This window comes from Amphiura filiformis, chromosome 5, assembly GCF_039555335.1.
Source record: "Amphiura filiformis chromosome 5, Afil_fr2py, whole genome shotgun sequence".
Lineage (NCBI taxonomy): Eukaryota > Metazoa > Echinodermata > Ophiuroidea > Amphilepidida > Amphiuridae > Amphiura > Amphiura filiformis.
This window is the reverse complement of record NC_092632.1, coordinates 68931215-68958274: the sequence shown is the minus strand read 5'-3', so window position 1 is coordinate 68958274 and position 27060 is coordinate 68931215. Positions and strand designations below refer to the sequence as shown.

The 27060-nt window shown below is 36.6% G+C and overlaps 1 protein-coding gene across 1 annotated transcript; it reads right to left on the bottom strand.

Annotated features, from left to right (window-relative positions):
- Positions 1 to 3662: 3662 nt before the first annotated feature.
- Positions 3663 to 27008, bottom strand: LOC140153624 (hydroxyacyl-thioester dehydratase type 2, mitochondrial-like). Its single transcript, XM_072176416.1, has 4 exons — positions 26693 to 27008; positions 9503 to 9585; positions 8611 to 8711; positions 3663 to 4189 (listed from the first exon to the last, which is right to left on the bottom strand). The coding sequence occupies exons 1-4, from the start codon at positions 26992 to 26994 to the stop codon at positions 4130 to 4132; spliced, it is 546 nt and encodes a 181-aa protein (XP_072032517.1). The 5' UTR covers positions 26995 to 27008; the 3' UTR covers positions 3663 to 4129.
- Positions 27009 to 27060: the final 52 nt, after the last annotated feature.

Here is a 27060-nt window from a genome sequence, read left to right as displayed (position 1 = left end):
GTCTGTCCGTATCATTAGGGTCAATTGGTCAATGATGGTGACCAGTCCTGACCAATTCCCAAACAAGTCACAAGTTGACCTACTTTATAGGGCTTACTGGCTACGCTACTTACGGGTTTCCGGTGGTAAAATTTTAATCCGAATAAAAAGCCATATTTACTGTTTTGCCAAGGGTAGCAAACTCTCAAAACGAAGGATTTAGTAAATCTGCTCTCAAAATTGGTCATGTTTTAGAACTTTTGATCTCAAATGCAGTGAAACCTGTGCATCTATATCTCAATACCTAAATAGCTCTGAGCATGAACTTAAAATATATTGAGTAAAATAAGAAATAACTTGTGTGGATGAAGTTTAGGGCATGGGTTAATTACATTGTAATATCAAATTCAGCTATTGTGGTATGGTTCTTGGTTCCCAGACTCTCCTTTTTGATGTTCTAAGACTAATTTCAGGTTTATGCATTCTAATTTTTGGAAAACGAATTTTCTAATATTTTTTATAACCAATTATCAAAATTAACATAAAAACAAAATTTATGAGTAAACTCATAGCCTATACTCCCAAGTTTTTGTGACTGCAATCTCAAGAAATCATGCAAGATTGCATGTTTGTGACCCATTTTACCTCAAATTGTAAACCTATGAAAATGAACTTTTATTGCCAGTTAGAAATAACTCTGAATTCATTTTCTCTGTGTACATAAATTACATTTCATTTGGCAAAACAGGATATTATTCCAGTTTTCCAAAAGGAAAATTAATGGCTTAGGGTATAATTTCTCCCAATTTATCAACCATTTTCTAAGCGATTTAAAACAAATTTCTTGACCAATCTCAGAAACTTTAATAGCATCACAAAGATTTTGAATTAAATCAAATACTGGATTTTGCAACGTATATAGCAAGTTACAACAAATGCAAGTTCCAGTATCTGATTTAATTCAAAATATTAGTGATACCATCACATGAGCATGCAGTTACATCCCCAAACTTCACATGAGTTGAATGACCAATTTGCACTAATTAACCAGCCAATTAATTAAACTCCTATTAGCATAAACCCCTATACCTGGAGGCTGTGTCACAACCCATGTCATACTCAGAAGCTCTTGATCCATCCATGCAAATTTACATTGACAAGTAAGCCGTATGTATCCTCAACTATAAACCAACTGTCAATAACTTGTCCATCAAAATCTGACCTCAACCGAGAGAAAGTTCACGGTTGATATAAGATGGAGGAGAGAACCCTTTCCTAATTAGTATTTGGGAGGTGTACTTTGTTAATTGGTCTTACGCCTCACATAATTGCACCCCAAGTTCATATAAATTACTAATGTACACATGACATGACCGCCCCGATGACCGCATATTGCATGTGCAGTTGGAAGACAACAACATCGATAAAGTAAAAGTTCATTTACTTGTCTTTGCAACCAACCAAATTGTAGGACCAAACAAATTTTGTGGTATAAAGCTCAAAACTAAAAGAACCCTTACATGGTAAAATAACAGGATTGATAAAAATTAATTAACTCTCATTGCTTTTCTTCATTCTTGAAACTTGAGGTTTCCTGTTTTCTGAATGATTTAAAGAAATTTGATGGTACTCGTTTGGGGTGGTTTAAATTGGTCATAACCACAATCAATATAATTGTGATTGATGTAATACGAACAAAATCTGTGATTTGGGGTTTGATATCAAATATATAATTAAAAACAGGAAAATACAAATCCCTAGGTTTTTAACTTTGTTTATACGTTTTGTGTTATTCCCCCATTGGATGCTGTGTCATATTTTCCCTGTTTTTAATTTTATCCATTTTTTTGCTAGTGTGACACTGTTGTTTCCTTTTGGATCCAAAAGTGGATCCATTCTTTTGGATCCATCCTTTTGGATCCATCCTTTTGGATCCATCCTTTTGGATTTATCCTTTGGTTCCCCGCTGGTCAGTTGGAACAGATTTTCCTTGTTTTTATATCAAAAATATAGTGATAAAATGTTGGAACCATTTTTGTGACAAGTAATCATAACAAAATAAAGACAGAGTAGCTTTCAAGTTTATATAAAGTTTGTAACATATGATAGATAAACATCAAAACTTGCTCTTTAGGGACCGTTCACAAACACTTGTTAGGGGGGCCTGATGCAAAAAAATTTCATCGCAAATTTTTTTCAGGCCCCCCTTACAGACCTCAAAAATTTCAGGGCCCCCTTTTTGACATGAAAATTATGGGTCAACCCCATAGAAAAGCATATAAACTCAATTTTTCAAGGAAAATTTGTGGTCATTTTTTTCAGGGCCCCCCTTTGGATGGTCAAAATTTTTCAGGGCCCCCCTTTGTGCATCAGGCCCCCTAACAAGTGTTTGTGAACGGTCCCTTATTTCTTCTCAAATGTTGGATGACAGTAGTGATTATTTTCTGTGGTTGTTAGAGTTTCAAACTTTTTTTTTTACTTGAAATCTCCCAAATTCAAAGATTCCACACAGACCTAAACAGTAAATGAATGTTTTCTTAAAATTTTCATTCCCACAAACGAATACTGTTACTTTGGGTTCCACATGTTCCATGGGAAATCAGTACTGCAATGGACTGGCATGGTTATTAAGAACAAATAATTAAAATAAGTAAAACAGTTGATAAATCACTCGTTCTTTCAATGATTCCATCAGTTTAATGGGAATAAAAACTGTACAAGGATTTTAGAGATGAACCATAAGTGGATCCATCACCTTGACACATTTGCTCACTTGGTATTTTTTTTGCAAAATTTGTTACAGTATCCTTTCATTATCCCAATCATTAGGCAAAAAAAAATATTGTTGTGTTGCCCTCAAGTGGGAAAATGGGAAAATTGGGTCGGACAGTCGGATTTCTTTTTCTTTTTTAAACCTTCAGTTTTTAAAAATTCCCTCAAATATTTTAATATTTGAGGGAATTTTTACATTATTTAAAAATAATGCTTCTTCAATTAGGGGACATTTGTCAATTTTGACTTCTGGATACCTGTTAGACATCAATTAAAGACTAGTCTTTCAATAAAATATTAATTTTAAGTGAAAAATATTGATTTAAAAAAAAAAATTGCGATCATGATTTTTCAGGATTTAGGGTTGGACGGTTGAGGGCAACACAACAATTTTTTTTGCCTTATGTAAGAGCTTCTTCATGATAAAGAACAATCAATCAAAATGAAAATAAAAATAATTTGTTTCCTACAAAATGAAAGTGAATTGAATTAAATAAAGTAAAATGGAATACAAGAAGTATACTAAAATACTAAAATAAAGAAACACATTAATAACAATGAAGAAAATAACAATAAAAACAATACATAACACAATTTTCTTTAAGATCAACAGCAGTGTTGCCAAAACTTTTCAGCGTCAAGGCGCGGCGCATTGACTCGCCAGGCCGCGGTAAAGGATTCTCAAGTAGCCCAATTTTTAAGCTTCCAAAAAGCGCCTAATACCGGATATTTGGGCGGATTTACCCGAATTTAGAACGCAAAACACCCAATTGGGCGGAAAAGCACTTGACTTACTGGGAAGTTACTGACCGATCAATAAATGGTCACAAAACCCATTGTAATTTTAATTTGGAGCTTCAAAGACTCAAAACCTTTATAAATCGGCTAAATTGAAAGGAAAATACATCAAATTACTGCCATGCCTGAGACTGGCAAAAGTAGCCCAATTTTAGACAAGTAGCGGCATGCTTTTTTGAGTAGCGGCAAGTGATCGCCAAGTAGCCCAATTGTGCGCCTAAGGCGCGGCGTTGGCATCACTGATCAACAGTTATATCAAACTCATTAATGAAGATGTTCAGAGCAGTTGCCATGACAAATCTGTCAATCAATCTAGTGTCAAATGGAAAATATATCTATTAAGATCATCCTCAGATTTCGGATGTCAATCATCTCTGCTCCTCTCTGTTAAGCATCAAATATTTTCCTCCATGATAAGTTGGCTTCATGAATATCTTCTAGTTTAGAATCAAGTCTTCTACATGAAGGTAATGTTAAACATTGTTCCCACATGACTTGATGAAAGTCTAGCATTGGTGTAGGCATTGCACAATTGTCTTGATAATACCAACTTCACCTCTGGTTCTTAAAATCCCTGTGATTAGGTGTTAAGTTTTGCATCCTTCATCATGAATAATTTTACTGTTCCTGTCATTACAATCTGTAAAAAAAAAGTTTTCATACAATTTTATAAGCAGGATATGAAGAATGATAGAATGTGTTGATTTTCTGTCAAACTTGAGGGCTGCATAATTGTAGTTGCGCCAATAAGTTAAAGTAGCGCAATCAGTGGCTTAGCCAAGGGGAGGGCAAATGGGTAGCTGCTTCCTGTGACGGAGAAGTCTTACCCCACCTTGTGGGATACTGGTCACCCTGATATTTAAGAATTTTAGGTCTTTTTTGTCCAATTTTGCCCCCTCCCTTGAAAGTTGCCCTGCCACCATGAATAAAAATTCCTTTAAAAAAGGAATGGGGCGCCCAATGTGAGCTTGGGCGTGATATGGTGAATTCCATGGTGTGTAGATTTGGTATTATAATGATTTTTCTAGGGAAGAGTAGAAGATGATCAAATGCAAGAGAAATGTGTTTGATTGGGGAAGGTGTTCTGACAATCCAAATATAAACTTAGTCCACCTCAAATGACCTGTAACAATTTGTGATTGACATTACTTAATTCACCTTTGAATGACTTTGATCTGACATTCAACATTTTCGCGCTTACACCAATCATATCCATCCATTTAACTCTAACAACTTCCTGTCAACTCTCTAATTTAAAACTAAAAAGTCCAGGCTATGCTACTGAGTGCAGTTATAGGTTGTGCAACTGGTAGGGCCTAACATATCGTACCAATTCATCTATGATGACATGATTCTCATTGAGCTATGTCACATTAAAGACTTGCAGGTCTTTGGTTTATATTCAAGATGCAAAGCAGAGAGAAGGATGTGCATGAAATGTACTTCATTAAGTTTACTTGATTTGTCAAGTTTTAGCATTTTAATATATACAGGACCCTCTTATTTAATTGGTATTGTCTTCTCTCAAAAATCTTATCAAAGCTTTATAAAATCCAGGCAGAGAGGAGGGTAGTGCAGGTGTGCAGCATTACACCCCCAAAAAAATCCAAAAAGGACCGCCTTTTTGCTATTTTTCCAACAAAAAGGCGAGAGAAAAATTGACAAAAATTTCTAATTTTTGGCTTTTTGATGATAAGGCATTAAAAAAAATCCAAAAAATGGCTAGTTTTAAGGAGATTAAGTCCACTTTTTGCAAAAATAAATCTGCCCAAGCACACTTATCATTTTAAAAAAGGTCCACCTTTTGGAAGTCCACACACCCCCAAAATAAATCCTGCACACGGGCCTGAATAAAATCCCACTTTCCTTTTCAGTATTATTTGCCCAGGCTAGATAAAGATGAGCAAAGTACATGTACTAATATCCCCAAACCAGGTGAATAGGTGTGAATGACCAGCAAGACAAAACAAAAAACAGAAATAAAAAGTTTGCAACTCAAATAAATTCCACAAATGTAGGTTTTCACTTGGAATCCCCTCTCCTATCTGTTTTTCATGCTGACAAAATACATACACTAGGATCCACAACATGCTCATTTATCAGGGCACAGTTCTATAACCATCTATCTATTTATGCATTCATTGAATGAACTTTGAAAATTTGGGTACAAAAACTCATACTCTGCAACTTGAGGTCAAATTTTTCACTATGGTTGTTTAATTGAGGTTATTGAACTATGCCATTGGGATGAGGTAATTGTGGTCCATAGTGATACTGCTTTAAGCGTTACCACCCACAATTTAGAGGATGCTATTGAGTTAAACTATGCCATGTACTAGTCACCAGCAAAAATACACAAAATTCTTCCCCAGTCAAAAGAAGTGTTGCGAACTTGAAAGATCTTTCCCCAAATACACTCCAGGCAAGTTGGTGGTTTATTTGTCTGTTCTAAAATGCTTGTGTTCAGGCTATGAAGTAGGTAGACAACTATACTATATACATGTGGCTCTTCTGTTTTTGTCACTTTAAAATATAATAGTTTCAGACGTTTTTTTAATATTAAAGAATTACAGGTGTTACACCCCCAAAACACCCCACCACCTCGAGTAGTGGCCCTGCTGCCACCCAAAAAGTTATAATTATATTAGTTTTGCATAATTTTCCGCCCTTTAATCATTGATAATTCTTCTTGCCGCCCCTTCTGCCCCCGCCCTTTTTCTTTAAATGTTCTCCTTGCCACCACTCTATCTTCCGCCGCCCCTTGTGTTTTGCCACCCCCTGCTTTTACCCCAGGGGATTCGCACCCCAAAAGCCACGCATGGGGGCCAGACCCCCCACTGCATCCCATTTGACAGTTGCAACATATTATTTCCTTTGTTGTAAGCATCCCAGGTATTAAAAATGTATACCATCTTATATCCTTTAAATGTGTTTTACACTACTGATGCATTAAGTTTGTCTTTCCTTTCCTCAAATTTCCCTTACCAATCTAATACAGATACTAGCATGTGTAAGTGAGTCTAACACATCATGACCACCAACAGAACAAAAATGTTAACCTGCAACCACAGGCCAGCCCAGGCTGCCTGGTATTACAGCATGAAACAGAGAAGATCTTCTCTGATGAAACATGCTACCCTGAAGTAAATCCGTACAAAATAGACACAAAATTACATTGTTTGTGGGTAGAAGTGGTGAAATACCGTAATTTGAATAGATAAATAAAAAGCTTATTTTCCAACATGCCTTCTTCACAGTGACTTTGGGGCCTCCCAATTTTGGCCTGGCCCAGGGCCCCAAAAAGGTGAATCCAGCCATGGCTGTCCCTCAACATTAAATTGCATAAATGATAATGCTCCTGGAACATAATTATGTTAGTCAAATTGTAATACTTATCATTAGCTCAGAGAATTGTGTTATCTCTTTTCCAAACTTGTTTTAAAAATAAATTATCAAAAATTTGGGTTGGTTTATAAATCTATGGTTTATAAAAAAAGAGAGCAGCATAGCACAGTGGTAGCTAGTGGTTTGGCTAAGGTCTTTCTGAACTTTGGCAAAAGAGGTCCTGGGCTTGATCCTAGGTGAAAAATAAAATCATAAACAATTATATCAGTTTAGGGGTTGAATGATGTTTACTAATTATAAATTGGCATAATATTGGCCTATTGTTTTCTTTTATATGATGCAATACTAGTTTGTCATAATACAGCCACTGAGCTTTTTGCTCCTTTTTTATTGCCCCATTCTGATCATTATCACTTGATTTAGGACTGTATTTCTTTTGAAAATGAGTAAAATTGCCAAGAAACATTATTAGACTCATGTTTCATTCGAAGTAAGAATTGCAAATAAGATATGAAACATCAAGAGGATGAATTGGTGGATGCACCAATGCCCCTTTAACACATAAATCCATTCCAATGACTGTCATGTTTTAACTATGGCCTTTTGCTTGTAGTTTCCCGGTGATAAATAAACAAGGTCCCTGGTTCTACATGGCCTAGGCTCCCCGGTCTGAAAGGTTGACATATTTATTCCCTGAATTGTGCTCGTCTTGGTGACCCTTACAGGGTAAAAGGTCAAAGCGCTTTATTCAATAATGGTTTGGTTTTTATTAAGTGATTTCTACGATCAGATGCACACTAGGATCCACAACATGCTCATCTATCAGAGCAAAGTTCTTAAAACCCAATACATTTGTACATTCATTGAATGACCTTTGAAGATTTGGGTACAAAAACTCATACTCAGTACCTTGAGGTCAAATTTTGCACTATGATTATGCAATTGAGGTTATTGGACTATGCCATTGGGATGAGGCTCTTGTGGTCCATAGTGATGGTGGCAGGCTATCATGCTAGACCACCCAGACTGATAATGAAGATGGACGTGATAGGGAATAAATTGACATCACATCCGCTTACGAGAAATATGATAAAATGATTACACTGCAAAATTAATTTCCAGGAAATAAATAGAAGAGGACACTGTAGAGGGTGGGGTCTGATTGCTTAGTAGATGCTATTATTCCTTTGTGGCAAAATGAGAGTGTGACACTAGTAGCAAGTATATCGAAAATATGGTCTGTTTGTTGTTATTACACTATATCAGGGATATTCCCCAGCAGGCCTGTAACCGGTGCTGATTTTGAAAAAGTGGACCTTTTTTTTCTTCAAAATTTTGACCTTTTTGGACTGGGGATGGATTTTAAAAAAGTGGACTTTTTTCCCAACATTTGGACTTTTGACCAAAAAGGCATAAAAAACCCCCAATTTTTTCACTCGCTAGTCGCTATGCTCACAAATTGGATTTGTTGGGTCAAAATGGGGGATTTTTTGGGATGGGGAGATCCACCCCCTGGTTATGGGCCTGTTAACCCCAGGATTATACCAAGGGAAATAATCAAATCTCTTTACTTTCCACATAGGCCAGCATGGATATAGGCTTTTTAACCTGGCTTGAGCATTTTGTTTGAGCCTGGTCACATCAAGACCCAAGTGTGTCTCTGTACAGAGCAACCCGTATAAACAAAAAAAAAAACAACAACGCTGTGATTTGTACCTTTTGCGTGTCTTTTGCAACACATGTGGTATGACAGTTGATTCTCCGCCCATCAATGCCAGCAATCTGCACCCTAGCTACCACTGGTTCATCTATGTATACTGAAATAACAAGAAATTATGGGGATGGTTTTAAATATTTCTCCAAGAAAGTTGCATCAAAGGCTCAGATCACAAGCTATCGCAATATCAAGTCTGACTCAGCAAAAGAAGAAGTAGAAATTACAAAGTTCAATATATTTCTGAAACTCAGGAACAAAGCTTCTATAGCACAAATGTGACCCATTACACCACGAATGAGCCGTAAATGTCCTCAATTGTATTCTGTCAGTTACAGTATCTAAAATGAGATACATGAAGGCACCAAATTGAGGTATTATGAATACGTAATCTTCATGCCCATTTTACACTGTAACTCAGAATACAATTGAGGACATTTTACGGCTCATTCGTGGTGTACGGTCACAAATGGCAAACCGTAATAAACTGATCAACATGCACACAGCACAACTTGACTAGGAACAGTGGCAGCACCAGGAATTTTTTTTTGGGGGAGCATGGGGGGCAAAGTGAAAATTGCCGCAAAATATAGAAAATTACGTGATGTTGGGGTTTTGCCTCAAAACGGGGGGGGGGCAAGAAAAATATTGTAATAAGAAAAATTCCCCATTGCCCCCCCCCCCACTCCCGAGAGGGCCACCACTGACTAGGAATCAGTGAAGGGAGGATTGAACAGATCGGCACTGATCCCATACTAACTGGTATACCATCAACTTTACTTTCCATCTGAGACTACTTTACTAGTCTCAGCTTTTCATATTCTATGCAATCATACTCATATAATCTTATGCATTTTTGTGTGTATACCATGCATCAGGATCTGTTTTACTTACATGGTGCCGGGAACTCTATATCTTGGGATAGAAATAATGCACCGGGGCCAGGTAACTTGGTAGCAAGAACAGCAGATAGCAACCTAGGTTAGACAAGAAAACAAAAACATTGTTATAAATTTAAGGCTATCTATGGCAGTGGTGTAGTGTCATAGGGATAAGGTGCACGCAATCAAAGTGAATGTTTTGAAAAATCACATTGACAATTGACGAAGTATGCCCCCTCCCCTTCCAGTGAATGAGTCATGCTACAGCACTGACTTTTATTTGGTGTGTGGGGGCAAAATCTATATCTTCAATATGAAAGGTTAAAATTTTCATATGATGGACAGCTTTTTGTCCCAACTACATATACTTCAAGTACATATGTGACCCCTCGGCACAACTGAGCCCGGATGTCGCCAGTGCCACTATTGAGATATGCTCCATCGAACTTAACAATAAACAATAGGAAACAAAGGATTTATTGACCGTTTTATTGATTTTTCACTACTTAAATGTCAAGTACTATAGACATGATGTACATCATTTTAAAGCTAATTTCAAGCAGAATATTTTGGTTGAATATCTCAAAAATGATGATTGGCGACTTCAGGGCTCAGTTGTGCCGAGGGGTCACATATCATTAGATTTATACAAGTTACTTTGAGGACTGTTAAATTTCTAAAATATCAATTTTTAATCATTTGCCATATAATGTGTATTATAGCGAATTTCAAAAAATCATAATTATTTGATATCAGACGGACATTCCCTGCATTCAAAATGCAATCCGGTGTCTGATGTGCTCTCAGGTCCCACAAAAAATATGTGAAAACATTCCTATCCGAACAGCCCTTGAATATATATTTGGTATAAATTTTTGTGGTCAGTTTTTAGAATCCCAGCTGCATGTACTCCCAACCGAAAATATCTTTGATAATCAGATGATTTCAGATGAGAATTGGGGATGAGAAATAAGTAAAAAAGTGAAAAAAACTTAAATGGCAGAAATCATAAATTTTAAATCAAGTGCAGGTGATCTTTGTCTAATGAAATGTAAAGTAGAGAGGGATGAGGGTACTAACCATGCTTATTTGCACAAATGAGTGGAAATCGAAGTTAAAAAGTAGCCCAATTGGTGCTTTTACATATTTTTTTTCAGACCAGAAACTTATTGCATAGACCATTTAAATGGTCTATGCTTTATATTGAAAGGTGGAACATGTGCCAGAAAGAAACTTTGGAAAAAAGATATTTGCATTATAGAAACAGCCCAATTGTGTAAGAAAAGCAATCTCTGGCAATACTGAATACACATAGCCTGCAGTATAATATATACTGTTGACTGGCAATACTGAACATATAGCCTGCAGTACAAAATAGGGAATGGCTGGAAACAATTGAACACAATAGGCAAAGCATCTTGAACTAATCAACCTATAATAATCTTTACCTATTCAGATTTTTGTGTACCTAAATTAAAGAGTTCTTTGAATCACACATTGTTTCAGCTGTGCCACATTTGCATTGGTTAAGAAGATCAACGAGGGTGGCTTCAATGTAAACTTGAGTGAACAGCTTGTGAAAGTCCCTTAACCCATTCAACATGACACCCTTAAGTCGAGATGTGTAATGAGGAAAACTGATGTTAGGGTAGGGAGGGGACACTTTTAGAGGGTTAGTTCTATAATCTGTGGTTAGTTTTCCAAGCTGTAGCCATGGAGGTAGCCTTGTTCAAGGCCTTCTAAGATTTCCTCCCTGCTTGAACTATTTTGGGGCTCGCCAAGTCAGTGAGGGCCACAGATTACGGCTATTAATGACCGTGCGTATGCTGAAAAACCGAACTTGGGTTGAGTCTACGAACCGTCACGTAGGCTCAACCCGAGTTCGATCGTTCAACTTACGCCTGATTATAGGTAGCCGCAGTCTGTGGCCCTCATATCATGGACTTGGCGAGCCCAAAAGTAGTGATAGGATTCAAGTGCTGGTCATTAGGGAGGAAACTTAGAGGGCCTTGAACAAGGCTACCATGGAGGGTGCGGGTGCGACAACTCCCTAAAAATGCCAATCCGAATAATAAAAGGCCACTTTCTTCTGTATACAGTTGAAAATCAGCCCTTCCTTGAATGAAGAGAAAAAATTACAAGCAGCTCATTTTTCGATCAAATGTTGAAATTTGCCTTTTTTTGAAGGAATAATCCACAAAATGTCCACTTTTGAGACCGTCACACTCCCCCAAATAAATTCTAGCTACTGACATGGTTACTTTGGATGATAGGAAAGCTTTGTGATTTATCTTCATTTATGTATTTAATTACTGATTGTTTCATTGAGATAATAAATACTCATTAGTTTCAACTTTCTATTTCATTTCAAACTGACCTAAAGATCCTACATGTAATCATTGTTAATTGTGATCTAACATAATCACTACAGCACTGTTCATCTGATGATATGATTCCTTTCAAGGCATAATTCCAGAACACTCTTTGCACTTTGTGTTTTAGGATTAGGAGTTAGGTTAGGATTACGGTTACTCTCTTTAAATGTAAAAGAGTGAAAAACTCACTCTCTAAAAGAGTGAGAAAAGTGATAACCACTCCAAAAGGAGTGAAAATCACTCCTAAAAGAGTGAACATCACTCCTAAAACCACTCAATGTATGTTATAAGGAACATTACTCTTTTTTTAAAGTAATATCATACCTTGAAAGTATTAGTGGTTTTCAGTCTTTTAGGAGTGGTGTTTACTCTTTTAGGAGTGATTTTCACTCTTTTAGAGAATAGGGTCATAGTCAGGATTAGTGTTAGGTTTAAAGGGTACTCAAGAATGGCCTTAAAACCCTTATTTCATGTACAATTTGAGTTGACATAACATTAAACAACACATTTTGAGAGTGCAATAATGTAGCACACATCAAAATATTTTTTCAAACAACAAATACTAAAAGCTGTGAAATGAGAATGGGATAAATAATACCAAGTGACCGTTCACAAACACTTGTAAAGGGGGCCTGATGCAAAAAGGGTGGCCCCTGAAAATTTTTGACCAAGGGGGGGCCCTGAAAAAAAATGACCACAAATTTTTCTTGGAAAATTGAGTTTATATGCTTTTCAATGGGGTTGACCGATAATTTTCATGTCAAAAAGGGGGGCCCTGAAATGTTCGAGGTCTGTAAAGGGGGGGCCGAAAATTGTTCGCGCTAATTTTTTTTGCATCAGGCCCACCCTTACAAGTGTTTGTGAACGGTCCCCAAGTATTCTAGGCACATCATCAATGTTTTCATGCTTCAATGATGTAAACAAGTCAATACTGACTGACACACTGGTGCCAATCAGTAAACTGCCAAACCACCAATATCGATACTGACGTGCCACTTATACCGTGTCCAACGTAACGTGCCTCCATGTCTTTTTGAGTTCAAGGCTTTTTTTACTGATGTTCAAATGAATTGGTCTCCAATCACCATCACTAGGATCCACAACATATTCATCTATCAGGGCACAGTTCTTTAACCCCAATGCATTTGTACATTCATCGAATGACCTAAGAAAATTTGGGTACAAAAACTCATACTCTGCAACTTGAGGTCAAATTTTGCTCTATGATTGTTTAATTGAGGTTATTGGACTATGCCATTGGGATGAGGCTCTTGTGGTCCATAGTGAATGAATTGGTCTCCAATCACCATGATCACAGACTTGTTTAATTGAATCTTCTTCACTTATGCTGATACAATTATAAATGAGGCGAGAACTCGTATCTCGTGTTTGCCAGGAACACTAATATCCACAGGCCATTTGATGTATACCCAAATGCTTGGGGTTAAATAGAGTACAATGAGCTGTTGAAATGAAGCCTTTCTCTCTCTCTCCTTCCCCCTCTCTCTCTTCCGCTCCCAAATCGAAATTCCTAGTCTCCAAGATAGTGGCTTGTTATTCGAGTATTCTTTGCAGTTTTTATTTTTTTGCTATCTTCAGTAGACTAGAAGGAACTTTTAAGTTCCTTCTAGTTCCTTCAAATAGTTGCTCTAAAAAGCAACTATTTGAAGGTTAGCACTGCAGTGTGGTATGTAGAAAAAAAGCAGCTATTTGAGTACTGCAGTGTACCAAACTTTCTGATTTTGAAAATCATGAACCTTTTGCAAGCGCGGATCTAGGGGGTGCTTTGGTGGCTGCAGCACTTATTTTTTGCTATCTTCAGTAGACTAGAAGGAATTAAAGGTTGGTAGTTCACAGCATCTTGCGAATGGTAGTGAGCTTTGGCAAAAATTGCATTGATCAAATCATAGCGGGTGTGTAGAAGAATTCAAATATCACTATATACTTTTGAAGGTCCTGTGGTTCTTGAGTTATGTTGCAAAGAGGGCTGACAACATCTACATTTTACAACATCTTTTGCAAAACATCAATTTATGCATTTAGAGTCTATGATTTTTCAATTGATTTAGATAATGAAAATCAATATTTTTGGCTGCTTTGACCTGCTTCTAGTCACAGGCTTCGAACAACAATATTTAGTCAACCCTTAAAGTGGCTATTTGAAGGTTAGTACTGCAGCGTGGTATGTAGAAGACTCTTAAAGCAGCTATTTAAAGGTTAGTACTGCAGTGTGGTATGTGACTTCTATTTCTATTGGTACCAAACATTTTGATTTTGAAAATAATGAACCTTTAAGGGATCCAAAATGAAGCGTTTATTGCGTTTCGACAGTATTTTTTGTGGGACATGAGAGCACCTCAGACCTATCGATTGCATTCTGAATCTGAAGCATGTCTTTCTGATATCAAATAATTTTCATTTTTTAAAATCACAATATAATACAAATTTTATGACAAATTATAAAAATTGATATTTTTCAAATTTTGATATATAACAGTCCTCGAAGTAAATTATATAAATCTAATGATATATTCTTAAAGTGTATGTAGCAGGGAGGAAAAAGCGACGGTCAATTGAAAATTTTGACCTTTCATATTGAAGATATGGATTTTTTCCCAAAAAGACCTAATTTATTTTTGGTGTTTTGGGAAAAAATCCATATCTTTAATCTAAAGGTCAAAATTTTCAATTGATCGTCGGCTTTTCATCCCACCTACATACACTTTAAGTATAAACCATCAGATTTATAAAGTTTACTTCAAGTACTGTTAAATATCAAAAATATCAATTTTAATGATTTGCCATAAAATGTATTAAATTGTGAATTTCAAAAAATCAAAATTATTTGATATCGGAATGACATTCTTCATATTCAGAATGCAATTCGATATGTCTGATGTGCTCTAATGTCCCAAAATAAATACTGTCCAAACGTTCATACCCCAGCCCTTAACAAAGTCAGTATTGAAATAAATAATCGATTCTCCTTATTTAAGGGGTACTACACCCCTCGATAAATTTGTGTCTATTTTGCATTTTCTCAAAAACTAATAACACACTGGTAACAAAAGTTATGTATATTTGTAGGGGCAAGGAATCCAATTACTACACTGGAATTTCAGTGACCCAAAACAAGCGGTTCGTTATTTATGATAAGAAATAAGGTACCGCTAGGATGTACCTCATTTCCTATCATATATACCGAACCGCTTGTCGTAATACGCTGAAATTTCAGTGTAGTAATTGGAATCCTTGCCCCAATAATATACATAACTTTTGTTACTAGTGTGTTATTAGTTTTTGAGAAAAATGCAAAAATAGTCACAAATTTACCACAGGGGTGTACATTGTAGTACCCCCTTAAATATACATTTTTAAATCATTCCGTGTAAAAAGTAAAACAACAACAAATAAACAAACAAAGCACAAGTGACTATCAGAAGCTGTTTACAACTTTAGTAATTTTGTGCATTAATTTGAGTTGTTAGTTGAGTTTATTCTTATAAAAACTGACCAAAATTCACAGATTTTGAAGTCCAGATAACTGTGTTACAATACAGAGGATGATTTAAGGAAGCCCCATCATGCACTGTAAAAGTGTTATCACTCGAGTTTCAACTGCCACTTTACTTTTCAAATCCCATTGAACTCTGTGCAAAAGATGTTGTTTTAGAATTGCCCGTGTGTCATTATTACTTGGTCGATTTCAGATCTAAAGTGATGTATGTATGAAGGATAATTCACACCTTCTGTAGATAACATAAAATGTGAAATCGACTGGCATTTTGAATGTGTATTTATTGTAAATATATCAGTCCAAATTCAAATTTAACCATGCACGTGTGTATGCAGTGGGCGGGCAGTGGTGTCATGCGTGTCATGTTCACTCACACAGCTGTGCTAACCACAAGACTTGCTGGGAAGTGCTTAAATCATCCTCTGGTTACAATATAAGCTAATAATAAATTTGTCAATTTCATTGAACTACACATTATTAAAGGTCCGTAACCCGATCGACAGCATCATCCCCGATTTTTTTCATTGTTGATGAGGTTTTGGTATCACATAATAGATACTATTTTTCTCATTACTATCCTGAAATTTGACGCTCCAAGTCGATGTATTTCGGAGAAATCATGAATCACAGCGGTTTTTACAGGTTACCAGTTTGTAAACAATAAAAATTTCTTCGGATCATGGGAAGAGAAAAAGCGAACTACGCTAAGTGTAGTCTCGCTGCCAGACTGTATGTGGCTATCACGAGGATCGACGAGTGTCAGACCGACGAAACCTGGCTGTGTTGGAGACTACGCTAAGTGCTGAAGAGACGGTCCGCCGTATATAATTAAAACAATTCCTTGATTATTTCAGTTGGTGAAATAGCTCAATTGGCTAGCGCTACCGTTCTTTTACCGAGAGGTACCGGTTCAAAACCCGGTATCGGAAGTTTTTTTCCTCTCCATTTTAACCCAAACTTTTTATATTCATTTGAAATGTACATATTGCAAGGGAAATATATTTTGTTTCCTTTTTTTCTGAAACGGTACGAAAAAACAAAAAAAAAAAAAAAAAAACCAAATATTTTCCGTTCAATACGGGCCGGGCATTGCAGCATGTCAGCATTCGTCATACTAACGGGAATTGTTGTTGTTGCATGCCTACCCAGAATGCAATTCACGTATACAAGGTATTGGATTGCAAAATTGGCTATTTATTCACATTTACGCTGAAAATGCTCTCGTTTTTTCACAAAGCAGCATAAAGGGGAGATATTTGATATTATTATGTAATTTTAAAGACAATCCATATCCAAAACCAATAGGGTTACCCCTTTAAGATATTTGTATTTTTTAAAAGAATCTAATATTACTCATTGTAATTCATCATTTGCCACTACATCCCTTTTAAAGGAGGATTTCGTGATCTAGTAATAGTATCCTCTTTTATTCCGGGGCACTCAACACAAATGACCATACGGGTATGCTCCCGAAAGACCCCCTTTTGGGTTTCAGCAGTCTCGAAGACCCTATATTTGACCAAAATAAAGCTCGAAAGACCCTTGATTTTGATCATTTCAGCTCTAAAAGACCCAAAAATTGCTCATTCCTCATATTTCTTGTTTTTTCAGGCGATTTGCAACCAAAAAGCCCCTTGATTTTGACTTTTCGCAGCTCCAAAAGACCCCATTTTACTTGTTCACAGCCGGTTCGCAGCTCCGAAGACCCCCTTTACTGCATCGCCGTCAGCTCCCAAAGACCCACCACCTCAAAATTCGGGAAGCATACCCACCAAAATTTTTGATGTGCCCCCGGCTTTTATTATGACATTTTCAGTAGATATTCACGAAAAAAGCTTATTCCAAAAATTTCAGTTGATTCCAAATTTGCGTTTACGAGAATATGCATGATTATGTGTATACATTACACTGCTCCATAGACATTGTGTTGTAATTTCGTTCTGGTATACCAGAACAAAATTAAAATTTCATGATATCTTTGCTAAACTAATTAATCTGCAAGAAATATTTTGTACATAAACTTTACATTTTGTATGTAGCCAGAGCTTTCCAGTGATATAAAATCTCAACTTTTTTTTGGAGAAAAGTGGGGGATGATGCTGTGGATCATGAAGTGCCCTTTTAAGGGAATTTTTATTTGTTTATTATCAGGCAATCATTCCAAATCAAACCAGATTGCCTTTCCAGCTGAAGAGATCCCATCTACAAAGATGACCATAGTAATGCCACCATCCCCATTCATAATAATTTTGTCTCTGAACTTGGTCAGATGGAAATAATTTTGTATTTATCGTGTCCATTTTGAACTCCTTAATTAAATCACGATTCTCTGGACACCCAAAAATAAAAGCTGCAATTAGTCATCGGCCATAGTTTGGGGGGAAAATTATGAATGGCAAGTAGGTGATCAATTAAAATTGGATTATGCTTTAAAGCCTGGAGGAGTAAACAGTCAGACTGTATGGTGTTTGTTGGTTGTTTAAGAAGTCGGTTTGCTGCATGACTTGGGGTCATAGTTTGGTTTTGAAAGAATATTATTTGACTGAGATTACTATGGATTCATTAAACGTCAGTCGGAAAAAAGTTTATGAATTAGAATCTGCGTGCAGGTCATTTTAAATTAGTGGAGTAAATTCATTTAAATGTTTCACAGAATTTATATGAAGCTTGATGTCACAAAAAATGTACCAGTTGATCACATTTTTAAGCAAAAAGATTTTAGTTCATGCTAACTCCCCCCCAAAAAGAGCTAAAAATGCTGCTTAGATGCAAACTAAAATTTTGTTTCTTTAAATTCAAAACAGAACTTTTTAAAATTACAATTCTTTCTCTTATTAAAACAGCATGGGCTGCCGATATGCTCTAAATGTAAGTTACCAGCTAGGCAAGCCATGTCATTAATTACTGGAACAGTTTCTTTGAAACCACCTTTTCAAAGCCACAAGTCCCGGCTCCTCAAGGCTTCATTACGCCATATTGATTCCATGTAGCCCACAGAAATGAGAACCAATATAAAAGAACACATTCATTAAGAACACCTTCTACAAATGCAACCCAGGAATTACAATTTAAATTTCAAATTAAATTTTGATACCTGTCTTATGCTTCACTTGAAATTCTTGAAAGAGCTATAGCTTGGTTGGGTTTGACCTAACCACAAAAGACAATCAAAAGATGGCAGATAAAAGCTTCCTATTGCCATGGGAATTACGACCAAAGTAATTTTGTTCTTGGAATAAAAATAGCCAGAGAACACAGGTAGTAACTGATGAAAAAACAAAAATAAAGCATTGATACATTTTTCAGCTCTAACATGAATAATATTAGTATCAATAGTGGGTGCATGGATGTTGCTATGGAAACCATGACTGACCTTTAATTTTGCGATTTATTAAAACATTCCGGAATACAAAAGAAGTTATAAATAAAAAAATAAAAAAATGCAAGGTCCAATCAAGGAATCAATACTTAGAATCAAATCATAAAATTTGGAAGCATTTGATATACAATTAAGTCACAATGTCATGGTAACAACATGTGTAATATCTGGTGACAAACTGTATTTATGTATTAAATATCAATTACATCAGTAACACTGTCTGTAGCCACCACTTTGCCCTAGTTTGAATATAATATTTGAATATATATTTGGACCTTTTTTGGACTGGGGGAAGATTTTGAAAAAGTGGATTTTTTTCCAAAATTTTGACCTTTTTTGACCAAAAAGGCATTAAAACCCCAAATTTCTTCGCTCACTACGCTCGCAAATGAGACTTTTTAGGCATTTTGGGATTGGGGAAGGAGGGCATCCTGGTTAAGGGGCTGCCAAGTAATGTATAATGCCAGTGTGACACGTCAGGGAGGGAGGCATAGAGCATCCCCCAACCAAACTCAGGCTTTACCCCAGTTGCCCTACCAGTCAGAGCAAAAAATAACTGAAAATTCCAAAATTCTACTTTTACATTCTCCTCTGAAATTCAATTTTCCCCCATGTCCCCTGCCCTCGATCCTCTGGAAAAATTTCTGACATATTGCAATTTCCATTTCTGAAGCACGTGTGAGTAATATCTGTGTAGCCATACAACTGCAGACACATACCAGTATTAAAGAAAGATCTTTTGTTTGTATACCCAGATATGTTTGCATATATGTGTGTGTTTGTGTGCGGTATGTAGGGGGGGGGTGCAGGTTTTTGGCAGCAAACGAGGACACACATTTGTTTTTCATATTCAAACCGTGGACCTCTCTGCAATGGGGGACCCCCGGTGGGGTCACTCAACTTGCAATACTGACCGCACAATCGTTACCAAAATCATGGAAAAAGGGGTCATTTCTATAGGGCTTGTCCGCGGACAAAATTGTCTGTGAAATTGGAAAAAATATGGGTGTTTTATCGCACAAATGTCCACGAAATTGAAAAAAGGGGTTCTTATTATTTTCTCCCGATCCCATGGATAGCTGGCCAGATAAATAAGGAATATTCGTACTCATACTCATCCCATGATCAATATTGTTCTCGGTTCTATTTCGTGCGTAGCCTTTAATTAGCATAGATTCGCAGAAATTTTGCAATAGCCAATTTTTATGCAAGTGGTACTACATGTACTTGAATTCTGTGATGCCCTGTTAATTACTGAAAAAACATTCATAAAAGCCTTGTCCTTGAAATGTTGAAATAGGGTCAAAATAGCAAATGTGTCCTCGGAATCTAAAAAATAGGGGTGTTTCAGAGTACCATTTTGTCCTTGTTTTGGAGTAAAAAAGGGGGTAAAATTTCATGATTTGTCCATGAAATCGACTGCGAAAGGGGGTAATTTGTACTTGTGGTAACGGTCCCACGTGTCCCCCTGCCAGGGAGTGACCCCACCGGGGCGTCCTCAGTTATCTACTATTATACATTAGCATTAATTTTTATGAAAAATTGAAATCACAAAGCTAGGTCTGCTGGCAGTGTTTTGATTGTGGCACATTAGGCTAGTGAAAGTCGATTCCGAGTTTATCGTCCCCCGCCTGCGTCACTTTTTGGAAACCAAAAATACCCGCGTCAAATTTTCAAAAATGCCAAAATAATTCATTATTTTCAAAGTATCAGTGTTTTCACCAGTTTTAGCAATTGGAAACATATATTTTTGTTTGTAAAACATATAAATTCATAACTTGGAAGCAAAACCAGGCTCTTTTCTAACTTTTCTAGTCCCTACCCATATAAAAACATGTTTATAAATAACATGTATGAGTGTGGCTTTAAATCAACACACATTTTAGGTCAATAATGAAATCTGATGAAATAATGAAAAATGAAAAATGAAAAAGGCACCTCACCAACCTGGGAAAAAAAAGGGACGATAAACTCGGAATTAACTTTCATTAGCCTTATGATTCTTACCAGTTTAATAGCACTGGTTTGTTGTAATATTTATTGAAAAACCTGCTTCTTCAAAAAGCAACATTGGATCTTCTTTAAATGACCAGAATTTGTGGTTATGACTTGTCTAGTTAAGTTAAGTTTAGTTTTAGTTTTTATTCGGATATCACTTTTATATCAGTGGCACTCATTAATATGATGGTGCATCCAAAAACATTTAAATAATAACAATGTGAATAACTATAGAAAAAATTAAATTAATTTAAAATTAAACAGAAGTAAATAACACACAAGTATAATTACTGGAAGCTGTTGTAGTACAAATCACTTTGATATATCAATTTTCAGTTTCACAAACTTTTAATCTTAAGCTGAACATTTTTTTCTACCATACTAGGCAAAATTTTCACCAAAAGACCCAATTTTTGTATCTGCCAAATTTATACCCAAAGACCCTTAATTTTGGTGAACTTTTTAGGGGATGGACACCCTTCCACCACCTTTAGGCTATGTATAGGGTTGGAGGGGGGGCTGGATATGCAGAATATTTACTCTCTCCTCCTCCTGTTTTGGTTATCATGATCATGTACAATTCATCAGATCTACCTACCTGTGCAGCATTATGTACAGCAACCCACAATAAATAATGTTACCCAGAGGGCAGTATACCTTCTCTTAGAGCAGGCACAGATGGCTCATACTGTGCAGGCAAGCACGCGACACTCCAGAGGACCAGAGGACAGAAAATGTGACTCTCGTGCTGGTCTCCTGCACAACCGGTTAATTATGTGGTCCTGGCGGTTATGAACGACGAGTGTAAGGCCACATAATTAGCTGCTTGTGTGGGAGACTAGCAGCTGCACAAGAGTCACATTTTCTGTCCTCACATCGGTATAGGCCATTTGCACATTAATTGTACGGAGTGTCGTATCTCATTGTATAAGATCTTTGGTGAAGGTGAGCAAGCTGAAAATCTGTTTGGCAGTTTAACTCCAAAATTCACCTTCGTTTATAAGCCAAAATATTTATTTTTCCAAGCGAACCAATTTATCCCGGTAAAACCCTTTTTGAAGCCCGGTGGGTTCAGTCTTCACTGACAATGTGTACGCATGATGGTTCCAATTAGGGGTAGTTTTCAAGAAATGTCCATGAATTTTCGAGGACAAAATTGTTCATGATTGTCCAAATTAGGGGTGTTTTGGAGCAAAATTGTCCTTGAAATGAAAAATAGGGTGTATTTCTTGGACTTTCGTCCGCGTTTTACTGTTACAGTTTTCGTTATTGTCCTCATTTCCCCGTGAAATAGGTGGGAAATTCAAAAGCGTCCTTGAAATGGTAAAAATAGGGTATTTATCTCAGAAAAATGTCCTTGATTCCTCGTGATAAGGGGTGAAATGAAAATCGTCCTCAAAATGATAAAAATAGGGAGGTATTTGGGGCAAATTGTCCTTGATTTCAGCGCAAAATAGGGGGTAAAATTGCTGCAAATGTCCTCGATTCCCCGTGAAATAGGGGTCATTTTCAAATCCTGGAACGGTCATACGTCCTACCTTTAAATACAAACTGAACCCACCGGGTTTGAAGCAGGTCAACAGGAAAACTTACAGTCCTCTGAAAAAAAATATCCTTGGTGGTGTATACATAATGTACACTCAGGCAAAAATGATGTGCACCAGGAAACACACCTGTGATGATGGGTGAAAATGGTTTGAGGTTTTTCTTGCTAATGAGCCTGGACAATGAATTTAGATCATTAGTTTCTGCAAGGATGTTTTAACGAGGCGTGGTCAGATTTTTCATGTTCTGTTTTCTATCTTAGATTGGTGGCCTACCATTAAGGGGGTACTACACCCATTGCATTTTTTTTGCATTTTTTTGCATTTTGTGAAGAAATGAGAAAAAGAAATTGGACAAAGTGGTATGCAAAATGAAGGGGCAAATCTTCTCGTTCAATTGGTGGCATCAGTATCAATAAAGCGTACATGCTTCTAATGATATAAGCCAAAAGGTGGTACATCACTGATGTTTTAAATTCACTTCATTTTGGAAAGCTTACTATCAACGGATTTCGTTAAAATTTTGGATATGTGTTGCTAACACATTAGGGAAATAATGTTGATATGTAAAATGGGAATAAGTGGTCCCTGATTTCTTTTATGACTTCATGAACTTGGTGCTCCACAACTATCAAAAAACAAACCGGTTAAAATGCTTCTATTTTCAATGTTGAGCTATATTTTGTATTTTAAACTTGCGACACTATTTCACTGAAACTTAATTAAACCATAGGTAACAGGTTACCACCACCACACTACAGCAATGTTGAAAAAGATTGTATTTTTTGTCACCTATACCACCATATTAGATAGTTTTCCGTAAGCTTCATTTTTGTGATTTTGGTAACTATTTTATATTTATTTGCCCAATCCATCTCAACTAGGCAATTGTACTCACCATTTACATCCCAAGGTATTTTAGTATATCCACCTCACACATTTCCATTATATATCCAGTAACAGACAAAATATCAAAATTGATGCCTCATTATGACATGTATGATATCACATGTATTCAAAATTGATGCCTGAATTTGACCTGAACCAATTGACCTATAACCTGACCTTTGATGACCTTATAGCCTTTTTTAATCTCTTTTCCTAACAGCACATTATAGAAGATAAATACATGGTGTAGTATTAAATTGTCTATGTGGAAGAGATTAGGCCTATTTAATTTATTCAGTGTTATAATCAGTGAGTACATTTCTATAGATGGTATAACAAAGGATTTAATGTATTCTATTCATGTACCCTACTTGAACATGTTGAAAAGAATAAATTATGGTTTGTTATGAAACACGCATCTGAGTTACTAGGATACATGTAAACAAAAAAATATATAGGGCTAAAATGACTTACTATACAATGGTTTAAAAGCACCTTTTTTTTATTTTATTTTTTATTTCACATTATCCGTGCATATATCGCCTAGCTATAAATGAAAAAATATTTTTTAGACCAATCAAACCAATGTATGGGTGTAGTTTGCCCTTAAAGGAAGTGTCTGGCAATCACAACATTATGCCTCATGCCCGGCTTATATGTAAGAAAAATAATTATCAAGCACGAATCATGTGGTTTTATTTAAAACAAACTCATAGTGACTATAAAAATGAATGCATAATAGGCCTACAATGTATGCTCCAAAAATAACCAATAATAATGTAAAAATGTTGCACCAAATGCCTTTATTGAGGCGTTGATAGCGAGTAATATTGAGCATGAGTGTTCATATAAAACTAACATTCGCAGTTCAGTTGGAAATCTGTTAAACTATATGCTCCATCCAAAAATATTAAAAATGAAAATGCACCAAATGGCTCCATTGGGGCTTTCACTTTTGTTAATTCTGAGGGGGGGGCACATCCGGCCCCTCAGACACTCACACTTGCGTGACTGCGGCGCTGATGTTAGTTAAACCTTTCCAAATTTTTTGTTCATACAGCCCCCTGGGGGTTAATTGCGGTTTCTGGGCACGCCCCTGATTCAGACATTGAATTTGCGAGTAATATGCATAATTACATGTATAACAGCACCCATCTGACATGACTGAATTAGTACAAGGAACTTATACGATGTCCTCATTCACAAACTGATACTATCTGTCGAGCGGTCCGAATTTTGGGCAATAGTTTATGTGGTGAACTATAAATGACTGAATATCAAGAAAGCTTTTACAATTGAAGCAAAAACCTTGCAGAGCTTCAAGTCATCACTGCGCAGCCATTGCAGTGATGTTCAACTTAATACAATTCATTAATTTTTTCTGCACATCTCCATGCGAGCTCATCGGTCAAGTTGACTTAATATGCTTTTAGCACAACGTCGGCTTTACATGGATCGAATCCATGGGTTCCTACAGTCACCCATGGAAAACAGTGTACTGAATAGCTGTACACCATGTCCATATTGGCCAAGGGATGGTTTGTTTACATGGCAATAATTCCTTCAGAATAGGCAATACAGATTCCAAACATATAAAACTTACCTTATATCAGTTTTAGTTGCCCCTAATAACTCCAAATTGACATGATAATTAATTCTATTTGCTCAATTTCATACCAAAATCAAGGAAAACATGGTTTTGTTATTGCAAAATAACATGAAAATGAGAAAGGTTATATCTGGTCATTTGCAGTAATCTTCAGGTAATCAATATTGGTCATTGAATTGCGTACCTGAGTGACTTTTTGCTTATTGTAAGAGTGATAGTGTTGCAAACTTGATTGCATAACATTAAGATTGCCAACTGACATCCTTTGTATTTGAGTTGTCTGATGATGGTATTAGAACTGTCATGGATGTAAACATTACACAAAATGTCAACAAAACATGCTACTGCAGAACTCTATGCCTTTATGTGTGTGTCTGAGGGCCGATCTGAGACAAAACGTTCAAACCTGACTCGTAGCCTATTGTTATTATAATTTATAAGTGGGATTATTTTTCCTCCATGACATGATTGCCACCAATCTTGTGTCAATAGATTGTGGCCAATTGACTTGTCCATAAATCAATACCCATTGATCATCTCTGACAAAATGTTTATGGTCATTGTCAGTTGTCACACATAGACTCATGTTTGTAAGACTAGAAGTTTCAAGTACAAGTATCATATTCTTGCAAGGAGTAAATAAATATTGATAAATAAATTTATAAATGAATAAATAAATAAATTCAGTTAGATTTAGATTCAGTTAGATTGAAATACATAAATAAACAAATAAAAAATTAATAAGCAAAGTTTCAAGTACAAGTATCCACATACAAACTTATTCCATTGACACTGTACAAATGTAATCCAAAGCAGCCTTTGTAGATAACTGGCACCATTTACCTATAAATTGTCATGCACCAGTGGCTGGTTTCCAACTTCTTTCTACTCACTATGCTGGTATGGGAGTTATGTAAGCTATCCACCAGTGGAGCTTCTGCGACCCCTGCGCAGAACTTCCGATAGTGGATTATCTGCGCACGGTGGACGCAAGGAATCCACAGTCGGATTTTCGGCGATGCGTGCAATGAAAATCCTCCTCCGTTATATAGTTCGGTGGAGTAATTCTGCGCGACGGTCGCAGGGAATCCACGGACGGATTTTCGGCGCACATGCTCAGAAACTCCCCTCCGTATATAGTTCAGGTGGAGTAATTCTGCGCACGGTCGCAGGGAATCCACGGACGGACTTTCGGCGCACGTGCGCAGAAACTCCCCTCCGTATATAGTTCAGGTGGAGTAATTCTGCGACGGTCGCAGGCAATCCACAGACGGACTTTCGGCGCGCGTGCGCAGAAACTCCCCTCCGTATATAGCTCGGTGGAGTAATTCTGCGACGGTCGCAGGGGATCCACGGATGGATTTTCGGCGCACGTTTTAATCATCTCATGAATTGTTATGATTAATATTATTAAATGGTTGAAAGTATGAAATATTATTTATATATAACTCCGTGGAGTAATTCTGCGACGGTCGCAGGGAATCCGCAGACGGATTTTCGGTATACGATTTAATCATCTCATGAATTGTTATGATTTAATATTATTAAATGGTAGAAAGTAAGAAATATTATTTTAGGGCCTTTATGTTTAGAGTCAGTTCTGCGCATCAAGTTTCATGTTTAAAAAAATAACTTAAAAAGTAAGAAATATTATAGAAGGTGGAATTTTTCTGCGCACGGTCGCAAACCTTCAAAATCGGAGGGTTTGCGTCCGTTTTAAATATTATGATGACACACATTCGATGGGTGTACGTCGGCTTACCAGAACCAGAACCAGAATTCTAGTGACAAAAATCTCACTGTCACTGTGCAGTGTTATGTACGTGGGGGTGAAACTGTGGATCACGAAGTGCCATTTTTATCATAACACATTCACACTTGACACAAACTTACCCATTCGTTAATACACCATGTACGATACATCTACCAAATCGAGTTGTTTTAGCATAGTCGTCATCTACATGCAATGGATTCTTATCACCAGTCAAATCTGCAAATATTCGAACGTCACTTGCACTGAATGTTTTACAAACCTCTGCTGTATCGCCCACTTTAAATGAGAATCTTTGATGACTACTTGACCTCAGCTGTCTTTTTAGACAGAGAACTCGGAGAAGTGCATGATTTCTAGCAAAATATCCTACTTTAGACGCTAAAATCATGTTGGTGTTTACATTCAAACAAGCACAATACATGTGTTACTGGTTTGTTTACATCGTGAAGAAGTACTTCCGGGTTGTTCTATAAATAAATGGAATAAC

Excerpts from the sequence above, each read along its gene's own strand:
- LOC140153624 (XM_072176416.1), bottom strand. The coding sequence starts at position 26,994 with ATGTATTGTGCTTGTTTGAATGTAAACACCAACATGATTTTAGCGTCT. Across the intron at positions 8,712-9,502 it reads TATAGAGTTCCCGGCACCAT|TATACATAGATGAACCAGTG; the intron begins GTAAGTAAAACA and ends TTGTTATTTCAG. Across the intron at positions 4,190-8,610 it reads TTGCAAAAGACACGCAAAAG|ATTGTAATGACAGGAACAGT; the intron begins GTACAAATCACA and ends TTTTTTTTACAG.